The sequence below is a fragment of the Haliotis rubra genome, unplaced genomic scaffold (genome assembly GCF_003918875.1).
Source record: "Haliotis rubra isolate DU_JTF1 unplaced genomic scaffold, ASM391887v1 Scf166, whole genome shotgun sequence".
NCBI classification, from domain to species: Eukaryota; Metazoa; Mollusca; class Gastropoda; order Lepetellida; family Haliotidae; genus Haliotis; species Haliotis rubra.
Window position 1 is genome coordinate 222149 of NW_025765625.1, and position 16745 is coordinate 238893.

Genomic DNA, 16745 nt, shown 5'->3' on the forward strand with positions numbered 1-16745 from the left:
TGGAATATTGTTAAGAGCGGTATAAAACCAAACTCACTCGCTCATTTCTGCTGTAGAGGCCTTTTTGCTCCACCAAGAGGAGGCCTTCCAAAGGGGCACAATGCTAACCATTTCACGTGTAAGCGCGCCAATGAACTGTGGAGAGTTGCGTCCCTTTGGCTGTGCCTGCATCATATCCGTTAACGTGGGTTTCACCACCATAGTGAATATCTCTGAACTGTGTCAATCGATATTTCCTCTGCCACCAAACAAACACGCCCTGGGATGACTAAACTACGGCGTCAATTGAACTCACTCACCCACTCACTCACTCACTATCTCACAGCCCAGTGTACCTTTAAAGTGTTCTATTTTGGGGGAATAGACTGTCTCACAGTCCTTGGCCCGCGTTATTTTCCCTTCCACTTAACCCTTTGTGCAGTGGGAATGGCCTAAATGAAGCAAGCTGGGCTCCGTTACATTATAACTGGAAGTATTTATTTCTATCACAATTGCATACATTCAGAGAAAAGCGTTTGCCTATAGGGAAAACAACCCATCATTACTTCTCTAGTTTGACATAGTAGTTCGTAAGTGAGTAGATATCCGTTTGTTCGTTGGTTAAAATCCGAAATTCGAGCCTGGCTCATGGTTTGTTAGTTACATATTCGTGTTTGCGGGTTCAAGAAATAATGAAAGTTTACAACTTGGCCCGACATAATGAACATGTGATAATGTTCAAATTGCACCAAATCTTACTGTGTCCGATTCATGTCAAAACTCGGGGATATCAAATCAGGAATTATATGTCCAATATGGACGTTGAAGTATGATACAAGTCGTGTAACAATGTATCCAGTACGCACCGAAGCTGGCACTATTGACCAGTGCCGGATGGTGTCTAGTTTATATCCTCCAGGCAGCCGTGATATGTAGCTAGTCAGGCCAGGTGATAAAACAACATTATATTTGCCATCAACCTGGGAGGCATTGTGAACAAGAAACAGTTGAGGAATGTGGCCATGGAAGCATGACACATGGTATTGATAAATCTATGAGTTTAATGTGCCTTCCGTGGATCAGAAGCTCACCTTCAAGCACTGGATGGCCTTCTGTCACCATTCAGCTCCATAAACTTAAAACCGAGCCCAGCTATGTAGTCTGACACATCCACTGGCTCGGAGGATGAACCATTCGGTGATTTAAATGGTAATGGAGTCTATTTGATGTACTTTGATTTTAAAAGTAAGTTGGACATTCTATATTATTTTCAGTTATTTTCGTGTATAATGCGTTAGTGTTCTATACCCCTATCATTATAGAAAATGTTTCATGGACGGTGTGAAAGCCTAGTGGTTAAAGTGTTCGCCCGTCACACCGAAGACCCAGGTTGGATTCCTCACATGGATACAATGTGTGAAGCCCATTTCTGGTGACCACTGCCTTGATATTGCTGGAATATTGCTGAAAGCGGTTTAACACCATACTTACTCACTCACTCACTCACTCTGGCAATGGGGGCCTCTCCTCCCTTTGAAAGGCTCGCTTAGATGGAAATGACCTATAGTACATAAGAGGTAAAACAGCATAGGTCTGCGATCTTGACTAGGACATGATAGCTGTACCATTATGGGAACCAAACCAGGTTGTTACACGTGCACATATCACCTACTGATCTACCCAAAGAGAATAAATGGCCAATGCTATACTAACCTGCTTGAGAATATTAACTCCGTCAGAATCTCAAGCCTCCACGTCGTAGAAAGCTCACCACGGGAACGTTGTCCCACCAGAACATACTTATGTGTACAAGTCTGCAGTCGCCATGGCTGCAATGCGTGACTTTGAACATCCTCTGATTTTCACCCCTTCCCAAACTTACTAAAAGGGAACTGTCTGTCAAGCATTATGCAAGTTAGGATAACGTCATTTTGTGCTTTAGGGGCGGTGGGGTAGCCTAGTGGTTTAAAGCTTTCGCTCGTCACGCCGAAGACTCGGGTTCGATTCGCCACAAGTGTACAATGTGTGAAGCTCAATTTTGGTGTTACCCGCTGTGATATTGCTGGAATATTGTTAAGAGCGGTGTAAAACCAAACTCACTCACTCATTTCTGCTGTAGAGGACTTTTGCTCCACCAAGAGGAGGCCTTCCAAAGGGGCACTATGCTAACCATTTACAAAGCGCGCCAATGAACTGTGGAGAGTTGCGTCCCTTTGGCTGTGCCTGCATCATATCCGTTAACGTGGGTTTCACCACCATATTGAACATCTCTGAACTGTGTCAATCGATATTTCCTCTGCCACCAAACAAACACGCCCTGGGATGACTAAACTACGGCGTCAATTGAACTCACTCACCCACTCACTCACTCACTCACTATCTCACAGCCCAGTGTACCTTTAAAGTGTTCTGTTTTGGGGGAATAGACTGTCTCACAGTCCTTGGCCCGCGTTATTTTCCCTTCCACTTAACCCTTTGTGCAGTGGGAATGGCCTAAATGAAGCAAGCTGGGCTCCGTTACATTATAACTGGAAGTATTTATTTCTATCACAATTGCATACATTCAGAGACAAGCGTTTGCCTATAGGGGAAACAACCCATCATTACTTCTCTAGTTTGACATAGTAGTTCGTAAGTGAGTAGATATCCGTTTGTTATTTGCTTACTCTTGACAAAGCAGGACTGTACACTTGCTGTTAAATGAAATTTTCTTCAGTGAAAAAAGTTAAACTTCGGTCACATTTAGCTCGCACGCCATGATGTGTGGATAACTATACATGGCGGCGTTTAAGTAAACTCGCTTTACTTTTGATCAAATACTCAAAATAGACTATCTGATATGTGTTAGTGATCAATGTATTAGCCGTCAATTGAAGGAGTTAGATGACTGGCAACAGATTTAACATTTTTTCAAATTATCCAAAACAACACGATTCATCTTTGACACGCATGGTACTAGCAAGTGATATATATATCAGCAGGGTGTGGTACTGTGTTACAGATACGTGTCGTAGTGTATGACACGTGTGTTTTATGTTACTGACAGATCGTTATAACATGACACGTGTGTGGTTATGTTACCGACAGGTCGTTATAACATGACACGTGTGTGGTTATGTTACCGACAGGTCGTTATGACATGACACGTGTGTGGTTATGTTACTGACAGATCGTTATGACATGACACGTGTGTGGTTATGTTACCGACAGGTCGTTATAACATGACACGTGTGTGGTTATGTTACCGACAGGTCGTTATGACATGACACGTGTGTGGTTATGTTACTGACAGATCGTTATGACATGACACGTGTGTGGTTATGTTACCGACAGGTCGTTATAACATGACACGTGTGTGGTTATGTTACCGACAGGTCGTTATTACATGACACGTGTGTGGTTATGTTACCGACAGGTCGTTATGACATGACACGTGTGTGGTTATGTTACCGACAGGTCGTTATGACATGACACGTGTGGTTATGTTACCGACAGGTCGTTAAGTGACATGACGACGTGTGGTTATGTTACCGACAGGTCGTTATTACATGATGTACGCCGTGGTTTATGTTACCGACAGGTCGTTATAACATGACACGTGTGTGGTTATGTTACCGACAGGTCGTTATGACACAGACACGTGTGTGGTTATGTTACCGACAGATCGTTATGACATGACACGTGTGGCTATGTTACCGACAGGTCGTCGTTGAACTTTACGTGTGTGGTTATGACATGACACGTGTGTGGTTATGTTACTGACAGATCGTTATGACATGACACGTGTGTGGTTATGTTACCGACAGGTCGTTATAACATGACACGTGTGTGGTATGTTACTGACAGGTATGTTACTGACAGGTCGTTATTACAAGACACGTGTGTGGTTATGTTACTGACAGGTCGTTATTACAAGACACGTGTGTGGTTATGTTACTGACAGGTCGCTATTACAATACACGTGTGTTTTTATGTTATCGACAGGTTGTTATTACAAGAAACGTGTGTTTTATGTAACCGATAGGTCGTTATTATATGACACGTGTGTTTTTATGTATCCAATATTTTGTTATTACACGTATTTTTTTATACCAACCATAGGTCGTTATTACATAGCACGTGTGTTTATGTCGTTGACATGTAACCCATATTTGACACGTGTTGTACAATATAACCGATACGTGGCACTTGTGTTGTATAATTCAATTGCCATTTGACAGGTTGCAATGTTACATGACCCATTTTGCACAGTGCAACAGAAATATGACACATATGGTACAATGTAACCGGTAAATGACACAATTGGTATGATGTCATCGATATGCTGCACGTGTTAAATGCAACCAAAATATTACACATGTGGCACAATGTACCCTATAATTAGCCTTGTGGCACAATGGACTTATAATTAGCACACGTGTTACAGTGTAACCGGTATTGACCCGTGTTACGGTGCCACAGTATTGACACGTCTTACAGTGCAACAGTATTGACACGTGTTACAGTGCACCAGTATTGACACGTGTTACAGTGCAACCGGTATTGACAAGTGTTGCCATGCAATTTGTATTCACGTGTTGCGACGCAATCTGTATTGACAGGTGTCGCAGTGCAACTGGCCTTGATACGTGTTACACTGCACCAGTATTGACACGTGTTGTGGAGCAATCTGTATCGACACGTGTTGCAGTGCAACTGGCATTTATGCATGTTACATTGCACAAGTATTGACACGTGTTGTGACGCAATCTTTATTGACACGTGTTGCAGTGCAACCGGTATTGACACGCGTACGCCTCTGCATGTCACACTTGTCCCAACTCTCAAGATCAGAAGCTGTCTGTGAAATATCCCTGTATGCATTCCCGGTCAGGGCACAGTCTCGATGCGGGGCATTATATATTTAGCTGCAATTATCCCAGCAATTACATGCTTCCAAATTGTTAATATGTCCTACATCCACTGCACAGTAGACGAGGCCGTTGTAGTGTGTCTCTCTGGCAGTATCAGTGCTCACTGTTGCGGAAACTAATCCCCGGAGCCAGGTAGGTAGAATTAGCAACATGCCTGGTAATCATAGGAATATGCTATTCACATCACTTATTGATTGTAGTTTTGACTCAACGTAGGTGTATCGGTAAATAACTGCGGAGGTGAGATGCAACAGGCTTTAGGTCACCGAGAGGCAAATAGTCAATATTCACAAGAATAACAACATATGGCTTGACTAAACCAGACTTCTAAGGGTAGGATAGGATTTATTAGCTAGTGTATGCAACTGAAGAGGTTGATTAAGAACATGGTATCACAAGTTTGAACTGTGACGACAATTGTTTGCGAGGCAGTATACAAGTCAACTTTAACTGGTGCTAAGGAAATATGCCACCTCCAACGGCGAAGAAGGGCGTCTTTATTGCCGGAAAGAACAAGAAAGTCCCGGATCCTTGGTGCCTCGTCTGTGGCGTCAACCTGCGCCTCGATGGCCGTAGCTTCGTCGTCCTCACCAGCGATGATGCGGAGGAGACACGTAAACTGTTTGTACAGATCCTCGGAGTCCAATTCCGGAGTGACTACGCCTCTGTGAATTTATGCAGTAAATGCGAGAGATCACTGAAAAGGATCAACCGATATGGTGGACTTGAATCGGCAAAGTCCGAAGCTAATATTCTGAAGAAGTCACTGGCGGAGAATCTTAAGAAGAAGGGCCAAGACACTGTTGAGGCTAGCGAAGCTGATAAATTTGAAATAACTGATTTCAAAGGCACTGTGCCAAAGCCGGAGGCAAAACGAGACTTCAAGAGTAAGTTCGATTCGGAAATGGTTCTAGGATGAATTATTGTAGTTGTTTTTTCGCAACAGCGTGTCAGGTCTAATCCTGAAAGGGTACAGTGTTAATAGGGTTCCTATGATTGTTAATTTCAGGAAGTGTGTTGTAAATCTGTGTTTTATTATATTTCCAGAGTCCGAGCCGCTGATTGAAGAAGAGGCCGAGGAGTGGAAGGAGAACCAGGATTGGGAACAAGAAGCAGACGACAGCGAGAACATCGACACAAATAAGGTAGTCGCGTGACCTTGACGACTGAATTCTTTAATATACTGTTGACGAGCGATGCTGGCATTGAGATGTGGCAATAACATTGAAAATGTTCAGTTACTGGACGATTGGCATGACAGACAGATCAGCCCCTACCCGATTTCAGACTGAAAGTGCTAGAACACCATCACACCGGAAGTAGTAATCTTATGCACTTGATGTAGCAAGTTGATTATGCAAGACATGCTTCTCAGTTAATTTAGTTTGAGTTTTGTGCCATCAAGTGCTGCAAAGTTAATTTCCTAATGAGAGGTCTCCATTTGGCTGTCATTCACTCTGACACATCAAAAGACTAATGACCGACAATGGTATTAATAAGTACCTACGTAGTACTAACACCAAGATCATGTAGCAGATAACACGTAGACGTGATATTTCTTTTCAAATTCCATTCAGAGTTCCTTTGGTATTGAACGGTATAATTATAATGTCAAAACTGGAAATTCAACGATTATGATCTTAAATGATGTGTACGTGCAGAGAATATAATGGAACTGAAAGGTTAGTGTACCACAGTGACATCTAAAAATGTCACGGAATAATTGTGTTCGTATTACTTTTTTTTAAAGGTTAATTTCCACTTGTAGGGTTGGGCATAGATAATATTTTCCTATAGTTTAGCGCTTCAGTTATGCAATTCAATGTGCACTTACTAATGAGAGTTGGTAATAGCTTCAATGCATTGACACGTTAATGATAATGATACAACACAACCTTGGAACCTAAGCGTTGATGCGTTGCTAAACAATTTAGACATTTAAAATATGGTTTAACAGTTTGCATTCTGGTAGAACCGATCTGGTACAAATTTCGTGTATTTAGTATTTATATATTTTCATATCATCAAGTTAGTGTCCTACTTAATCTGTCTGACAGCTCCTGGACCGAATTATTTTCCCTTCTACCCAGTCTCTTCTGTAATGGTAAACCACTAAATGAAGCAAGTCTAGATTTCCTCATTCAGAATCTTCCTTCTCACTTCAGCTTCTTTTCAATTTAAAAGGAATTGTTTGTTTCTATCAAACAATGTATGTATGTGTACCACGACTAGCGTGGATCACTTTGATTCACCGTGATGTATGATGTGTACCACGACTAGCGTGGATCACTTTGATTCCGTATTGGAGAAATGTAGTTAGGAAGCGTTTCAAAAATGTGAGTTTAGAAAGTTAATGAATTGTGGTTGCGCAAATAGTATCTGACCTATGGTTTTAGTGGGGTGTGTGGATGGAGGGGGTAATTTATAGAGAATGTGAAGGACAAGACATATGTGGAATCTGACCTTGTGTATAAAGGTTGCTAGGCCATATATAAAAATATTCTTGTTTCTCATTACCGACCCAAAAATTCGACCCGACCCTAAGAGTGATTCTTTTTACTTTGACTCTCAAAATGTGCATGAAAGTTTCACACTTCTAAGTTTTGATTTTCTATGGGATAAAATGTGTAAATTTCATCAGAAATCATGGCGGTTGGTGTGTGTGTCCCCAGTGCACCATACCGCCATGACAGACATCCCCACCAGACGTCCCCAATATACCGCCATGGCAGACATTCCCACCAGACGCCCCAAGTGCACCATACCGCCATGGCAGACATTCCCACCAGACGTCCCAAGTGCACCATACCGCCATGACAGACATCCCCACCAGACGTCCCCAATATACCGCCATGGCAGACATTCCCACCAGACGTCCCAAGTGCACCATACCGCCATGGCAGACATTCCCACCAGACGTCCCCAATATACCGCCATGACAGACATTCCCACCCGACGTCCCCAATATACCGCCATGACAGACATTCCCACCAGACGTCCCCAATATACCGCCATGGCAGACCGCCATGACAGACATTCCCACCCGACGTCCCCAATATACCGCCACAACAGACATTCCCACCAGACGTCCCCAATATACCGCCTCGACAGACATTCCCACCAGACGTCCCCAATATACCGCCATGACAGACATTCCCACCAGACGTCCCCAATATACCGCCATGACAGACATTCCCACCAGACGTCCCCAATATACCGCCACGACAGACATTCCCACCAGACGTCCCCAATATAGCGCCACAACAGAAATTGCCACCAGACGTCCCCAATATACTGCCTCGACAGACATTCCCACCAAAGCGGCAACCTCATCTGACTGCGCTGTTGACAACTCTGTGTCAAAATGTGACTTGCTTTCTTAGATGCCGTTCGGTTTCTTGAAAAAGTCCAAGAAGGACAAGAAAGACAAGAAGGACAAGAAGAAGGAAAATGAGGCAGCTGTCGATGACGCCAAACCTGAAGACCAACAACCCATCGTGGACGCTCCGGACGCCGACCAGACGCCTGCGCCGCGAGTATTTAAAGAGGGGACTACACTGGCCGCGATGGCGAGCACCATACCCAAGAAACCGGAACCAGTTAAGGGTGATAGCAAAGACGAAGAGTACCCGGATGGGGGATTTGTCCCCAGCAGTAATGCTACGCCAAGCAACGACACCAAGACCAGTCAACCAGTCGCACAGGTACGGGACAATGGGTGCATGTGAACTATAACCCTTGACCTTGTGACTCCGTGTAGGACGCCTCTCTATTTGGAAGTGTATTCTGTTTGATATTTATAATCATCTTTAAATAACCTGTGTATCTGATGTGTCCAGATATGTCCATACATGGACATATGCTGTATCCATCTATCGACATTTAATGTATCCGTGCATGGATATGTTGTTTAATCGGTGCATGATAACATTGATACTCCAGCCAGGAGACTGCCGAGAAACAGTGGCGCCTAGTGTAGTACGACATGGCACAGGCTGATGGGGGCGAGGTGACACGTGCTGCTGCAACACATACTATTTGCATATCCACAGTGTATTCTCTAGCAGAATTCGATACGCTTGACTAAAAAATCGATCCGGATTACAATATGGATAGCATATGTGCCCAAGCTGAATATGGAGCTTCTTTATTTCTTTTATTATGAACCTTACTAAAAGTACTTTTATTACAATGATAACTATCGAGCAGCTTGGTTTAGCCCGCCTTGATTGAAGGCGACCCGTGAAGCCACATTAACGCCCTCACCATTAGCAAGGTCCCAGGACATTAGAAACGACCAAAGTCATTAGATTAGAAGTATTCCATGCTTTAGCAAAATGCAGAAGTGTGTAATATATCGAGAGTCGCGGTATATGTATTAATATACAGGTTTGTTATGACGTCCATAGAACTTTGACATATCCCCATTCAAAGGATCATTCTTATCCTGTGACATATCGTCAGCCATTGGCTGGTTCCTTGATATGAGAATGGGAAATTCTGAAGACGTATTCCAGATAGTAGTAGCTGTTGAAGGAACCTTGGAAGATTATTTGCATCATAGTGTGTGTATTCCTACCTTCCCATGTCTATGGAGGTATATATTTACACACTAGCTGACTGTATCTGATTGCGGTGTTGCACAACAAACAATGGTCTGCTGGACAGGATAGTGGGATAGATATTTACGGGTGATGGAGAACAGTGCACAGGAAGGTTCACTCCCTAAAGACAGACCACCAATAAGACAGACTCAATGAGTACACTAATTAGCTGAGCCATGCTGTCCACCCCTATTCAATTAATGAGCTGACCCAGAGTCACTGCAGAGTATAGTAGCAACACGCTCCTATCTCCTGTGCCCCTCTCAAAACATATTACTAATCCTTTTACTGAACAGAACAGAACCAAACCGAAATTTTATTCTAAAAAATCACATTTAGTGACACAGAGAAATTTATGTATAAATAATTTATTTATAGATAAATTATTGTTTTTGAAAATATTCACAAGTAAATGTGATCCGGCAAATATATGTTGATGTACATATATGTTGATGCAATTTGTCTTAATTTAAAAATCATAATTCATTACATGAATTGATATTACTATAGCACATACCATTATTATCAAGGGTACAGCTTAATTAAGCCTTCTGCTACCAACCATAAAATGTGTTGTTTTAAGCGGTCTGTCTTTTGGGAGGTCTGTCTTATGGGAAGATACCTGTGCACTCCTGTGGAACGATGTTTTATGGATAGGCAACTTCCAAATTGCAAAGGATGCTTGATAACGGTGTTAGCATCTACACCGAAACGTCGCATCCATCGCAATATAGAAATTGTCTATCCACAAAAATTCGTTCCTGTTTATCATACCAGCTTCTAAATGCCACTCAAAGAAGGGGTATACTGGACACAAACACCGTCAAGTATTGTACAGTGTTACTTGTGACATATCCATTTTACTAGTACAGTACCTAATGCCCCGTTGCTATAAATCTAGTCTGTCTCACAGTCTCTGAACCACTTTACTGCTACTGCCTAGCCCTCTCTGCAATGCTAAAGCCCTAAATGAAGCAAGTCTAGGTTTCCCCAGGTTCCCAACTCACTGGAGCTCCTTTTCAATCTAAATAAGTTTACTTGTTACGATCAAAATTACATGTTTTTAGGGACTAAGCGTTAGTCAACTATAAATCCTTTGCAGTAGGTTTCAAGAAAGCGTTTTGTAATTTGTGTGCCACGTCAACCTTCAAAACCTTTCTGATCCCACTGTAGTGATCAAATACAGTAACTTTCTATGTTAACCTTATAACGTCACTATTTTCAACCAATACGAATTTCTCTGCTTGTGACCTTTTGGCTCTCCAAAGTAGATAAGGCGACATTATGGCGACTACACAGAAAGAGAAAAAAATGAGAATTAGCATTATCAGAGAATGATGCAGGGGTTGTGCGATCTACAAAAACATGGGCAGTTACTAGACATTATGTTATTATTATAAACCTAATGGCAATTGAAACGACCCAATAGGAGGACTAAATAAACCCAATAGGAGGGCTAAGTAAACCCAATAGGAAGGCTAAGTAAAACCACCATTCCCGATTATCTAGGATATTATATCGCTCTTATATTTTTATTTGGTGTTAGGACTGCCTGTTCGCTAATTTTGGTGGCCATCTTGGATTTTGCGGCCATATTGGAAAAGTTTGGATGTCCCTTTAGCTATTAATACTTGTACTCGAGTGAAGAACATGTGCACCAAATTTCATGCATTTAACTCATGACATTTTAGTCAATGAGCCGAGAACCAGGGCGCTGCTGTAGTGGCTGGGATTTGGCAACCTGAACTCATATATGGCTGTGTTCTCGCTCAAACCAGAGGACAGTTTCTTCACACTAAAATTAAATCTCGTGACAAATATCTGGACCTTTCCAAGCCCGATTCGAGTGACAAAACATATCTGTCCAGTCATATAAATCTCGTGAGAGAAAGAAATTCTGTGTTTCACTGTTTAGCGAGAGGTAGGAAATAGAATTAAGGCAATTTCAAAACGAGGCTATGGTGCGAATGGAACGAGAGTTTTTACCACAATATAATGGACATGTAATACAGTGGATAAACGAGGGCATATGAGTAGGGGCCGTGTGTTTATCTTGATTTGAGTATCACATATGCCCAAGATGAACTATACTGAATACATAATTCGGTCTCCCCGCTAAGCAGGCTTCGTGCAGCATGTGTTCATACCTCATTAACACCGTGGCATTTCGTTGGGACAATATCGTGTGTAATTATAGCTAATGTGCTAATTAATAGCCTTCATTGTCATGCATCGGAGAGTAGGCTATTATAAATCCCACATTAGAAGTAAATATAGTATGGTTATTGATTGTTTACAGTATGTTAGGAAAGTAATTGTCATAATATTGTAATTGTAATCAAAATTACTAACTTCAAAGGACGATCTAAGTTGTATTAAATTTTTTAACTACCTTGCAAATGGCATATGGACCAGACATGTTTACTCAGTTTTAGCGTACAAATCGGTGGTTATGAATATTCATATTACATGGTAAAAACATCTAATTGTAGGTTTAAGTTTAATAACTCTGTGTCCGTGCGTCGTTGATGATTTAACGACAAGTGTTAAAAACACGTCACAATTTAGTTCTGGAAAATCAAAAGTCCAGTTTCTGACAAAAGATTTTACAAAATTCAACATGCGGTTATCATGAATATATGCTAAGGATGAAAAAATGTTTTTCGAAATTCAAATTTAAACTGCCTCGCCCAACAGTCGAGAATTTATACTTTTGCTGAAAATGATTATTTTTTTTCATGTTTTGGACTGACTGACTGACTGAGTATGGTTTTACGCCGCTTTTAGCAATATTCGAGCAACATCACGGCGGGGGACACCAGAAATGGGCTTCACACATTGTACCCATGTTGGAAATCGAACCCGAGTCTTCGGCGTGACGAGCCAACGCTTTAACAACTAGGCTACCCTACGACCCCTTCATGTTTTGGAGGTAGTAAATGAATGAAAGTATGTTTATGAGTATCATGACAAAAAATTTAAATCATTTTGACGTTTTTAAAAAGAATCATTAAAAGGTTGATAATGGCAATCCAAATGGAAACAGTTTAATGATTATTACTGATGAAGATCAGTTACTCCAGCTGGTGCTGTCAGGCCAGAGTGGTGGTACCATTGTGTTATTTCATGGGGGGGTTTCAACGCCTATTCAGACAATATAGGATTACATTCAACTTTACGAAAAATATATCAATACGGTTCAGTTATGAAAATTATATCTTGTTTTATACCCGGAGACGACAAACGGTGGTTGTCAAAATAAACTGACAGGCAAAAGAAAGTATACTTAAGTATTATATGGTGTCTAAGAATATTACATAGAAGAAATGATTATTCGATGCTGAAGTGTTTGATACGGGTATCATTGTTTTGAATCTCACTGTTTTTGGTGCCTGTTTTCAGCTCAGACATTTTGATAACGTTTGTAATACTTTGGTCAGATCCACTTTTCGAGTGTTTACTTTCGTTCATCCGACAGTTTACATTAAGAAGATGTACCAAGATGGATATTCTCAACTTTGTCCAATGTTAAATGTTCTTAAACACCATCTTAAACGCCCGGGTTAAAATGGTTCTCTAGCAACCATTGGCTGTCCGACTAATTGATTTGTTGGGTCCAGTTGATTTGTGCAGCTTAATTACGAGTCCAGAAGGATTCAGCAATATTACGTGGTCTCTAAGGAACTCAGCCTGAAATATTATAGATTGCCTGTGTCTTCCAGTACAGTGACTCGGGGGTATTAGGGACACAGGCGCAAAAAATAACTGCTAATCGCATCATTTTATGTTCTGGAACGTATTTAGTAGGCCTTGGTTTTGGAACGTATTTTGTTGGTTTTCGTTTTGTCTACAAATACAACTCTGCAGTCTACAAAGACAAAACGAAGGCCTACTAAATACGTTCCAACACATAAAAGGATGCCATTAGCAGTTAGTTTTACAGAGTGATTCTGATATAGGATTTTGTTATTTGACTGAAAAATATTATCTCTTTTTTTCCAGGAGAAAGAAAATCCTGAGAAGCTAACAGATTCGGATGAGACTGAACTCAAGAAACTAGAGGTCAAGGACGCACCAGTCAAGAGCGAGAACTCTCCACTCATCAATAAGAACGGCGATGTGAAGGAGAGCAAGCTACAGGATCAGCAACCTGGCATGCTCTGCTGCACCATTCTGTAGCCAGGCCTATAGAAACCGGAAATGACGTCACGTCCTTGACCTTGTAGTCAATTAAAAACTTTCGGCTGTTCCAAGAGCAGTTGCTCTTGGTTTCCTAACTCTAATACAGTTCTATGGTGTGGTTTGCATTAGAAAGATCGTTGCATGGGGTTGCGTTTGAAACAAAATCTGAAAAAATATTATAATGTGTTGTATTTCGTGACTTGCATGTTTTTATGAACGTTATGTTAAACGCTGAAAAGAAATCAAGCCCCGTAATATTTTACGCTCTAAAAGACATTTACATAAACATACGGTATGTGTTTACAACATGATTGATAACGCATGTTTTGGTGAATCGGATATCAATATACAAGCAATCAAATGGTGACTTGATTGATTTTTATGAATGTTAAATAGCAATGAAAATAGCACATATGTGTCTTTAGAATCAGGATAACTTTACATCATTAGGTTTTTTTCAGTTTGATGTCAGGAACTGCAACGCATTTTGGTTATGGATATCGACTTGCCCGCGGCAAGTTCAGCGGGCAGTTTAGGAGTAAACGTCATATTGCATCGCCCACTTTCCATGGCACCTGTTGCAGGTCACGTGACTTAGCCTCGTTTGGACCTCGTCATGCGATGGTTATGAGCTACTGCAGCTGTTGCAGTTACATCCGGGCATCTATGTTATCTTTGTTTGAAACACAAAAGCAGAAATCTAAATGTTATTATGCATCAACTAGCTGAGACAGAGAAAATATTGACAATATGAAGCTTCAGTCACGAGCGTCTGTTGTTCAATAAATTAATATAGTACTGATGACCAATTCTTTCGTTAGATTCAACCGCTTTGTTAAAACATATTTGTTGATGAGTGAAATGCCGACACTTCCTATTATTCAGGAATATTCATTTATGGATTTATTTCAAATAAATAGTTTTAAATACTGTCAAATTTATTAAAAACTGGCTTTATCTTGTTACAACATCTCAAATATTGGAAGTGGGCTTCATTTTACATATACTCATTAAGTACGTTTCCTTTAAACCTGTGTGTAGAAGCAGGGGCTTGTAACACCAACACGTACTGGAAATATACTGGACTAAACAATCTTCAGTAATATTGGTTGTGACCATATATCTTGTAGCTGCTAATGCTTGGGTTTCAACTGTAGCCACGTGTATATTATATTCGAATATTTACTGTTATATATATAATGTATGTCTGTTAATTTATGTCTTTCACATCTGCTGGGTTATTGTTAGTTTTACACTTTTCTACTGTAAAATATATCCTTGTACAGAAACGCACATATTTGTGTGTCGTGATAACACAATATAAGGACAAATGTGATGCAAACGGTTATAATTAGTTTACCAAGTACGGTCTGGGGAAATTAAAGAAATAGAAACTACTGTTCTTAGACACCGACGTGATCTTCAGACTAACCTAAGGTGAAGGCCAGAATACTAAGGTCAAGGTCAAATTTGCAGTCATTTATCATGTGTCGTTTGTGAAAATATGAAATAAGAACTTAACCATTCGGGGCAGTCTATTAATAGACCCCCTGCTTACATGAAAAAATAATCTCAACCAAACTGGTGCTATATTATGTGGGCGTTGGCGGCTTTCACCATTATGTGCCTTATTACAATATGTATCGGAGCCGAGTTTCTTAACCCCAGTATTCCATGTATGTAATGTCTTCCTCCCCGTCATGTGTAATCTGATCTCTGAAGGTCTCAGATAAACGAGATAAGCTTCTTTAAGTCAAATTAATCCTTATTATACTTATCACAGCGTTAATTTCAATATTACAAATCCAATTCTGTGTTATTCTGTTGTAATATATCGTGTTTAATTCGCGTATGCTGACTCTTCTACTTGTGATTTATGTTTTTGTAACGGGATGTTCTTGAGAGACACCATGCTATGTTTGGGGGTAAAACAATTGGGAACCTGATTAAAAATATGTATTTTATATAACAACACAGTTTGGGCTTAAATCCAGAGGAAACAATGTAAGGGTTGATTTTAGGTTGATTCATTAATTTCTACAACGTAATATTTACAAAAATACGTTTTCAGGAATTATATTTTTTAAATATTTTTTTCAAATAAAGCGTGCCTGTTCCTTGTTTCAAAACGTTCTTTTAAACTAAAAGTTTCGGCGAAAAGAAAGCATTAGGTGGGAATAGCTGTAGAAATTGAGTTCTGTCAAAATTCCCATGTTGTTTTCAAAGTGTGGCAATGATGCATGCATTTGACTAGAAATATCACGCTATGATAAAACGGAAATTTAACACTATGTCGACTCATATTTTATAGCAATAACAAATCAATTCAATGTATATTTATTTATTTTCATTTTATTTTATTTCTATGATACTGAGAAAAAATCCGCTGTTGTATCTGTGAACTGAACTTATTTCTTCGTGTTGATGCATCCTATGTCATCCTGGTGAACAGTAATTGTTCGCTGTTTCTTAACCCTGTGTTATTGTCCTGGCTAGGAGAGAGCTATATTGTTGAGATGACACTGTCACCCCGAGTTAGCGATTTAAAGACGCCTTCAGTGCTTCCCGTCTTACTCTCCGGGTTGTTTGTTGTTCGTTGGTAATAAACTCTTCTGAAATACACGACCAGGGCTGTTGTTGTTAGTTCTGCGCCCCTATCGAGGATGACACTTGAAGCATGCAGTTTAATGAATCTGCACAGTAACATGGCCGCTCCGTGGTGCTGTGGATACTGCGTAAGGAGAACGGACAGTGGATGGTTCAATCCCAACATGCCACCTGACGTTAAAAGATGGTACTTGTTGTTTTCCTGCCTGGAATTAAGGTGAGGTGAGGTGAAATTGGGTTTTACGTCGTGCTTGAGAATATTTCGCTCATATGACGACGTGCATGCTTGTGTATGTGTATGTGCGGCTGCTTGTACGAGACAAGACTGAAGCTGGTTTTATAGTGCTAGCCCACTGAGATACCATGCCGCAGTGAAGCATGAATACCCCACTCAGACACATTATACTGACTCCGAGCCGACCAGTCCTCGTTGTACCCACTAATGCCGAGCGCCAGGCAG

General features: G+C 40.8%; 1 protein-coding gene across 3 annotated transcripts in view; it reads left to right on the top strand.

Moving 5' to 3' along the window:
* LOC124272082 (DNA topoisomerase 1-like) overlaps window positions 1–16300 on the top strand; it is a 43088-nt gene extending 26788 nt beyond the window's left edge. For 2 of the 3 annotated variants that reach the window (XM_046707225.1, XM_046707226.1), the window contains exons 4-6: window positions 5940–6037; window positions 8276–8596; window positions 13499–16300. In XM_046707225.1, coding sequence (XP_046563181.1) covers window positions 5940–6037; window positions 8276–8596; window positions 13499–13675 — 596 coding nt within the window. In that variant the 3' untranslated portion in view covers window positions 13676–16300. Of the gene's footprint in view, window positions 1–5120; window positions 5780–5939; window positions 6038–8275; window positions 8597–13498 lie in introns of those variants that run through there. The other variant, XM_046707223.1, reaches the window with a different exon arrangement.
* The last annotated feature ends 445 nt before the right edge of the window (window positions 16301–16745 follow it).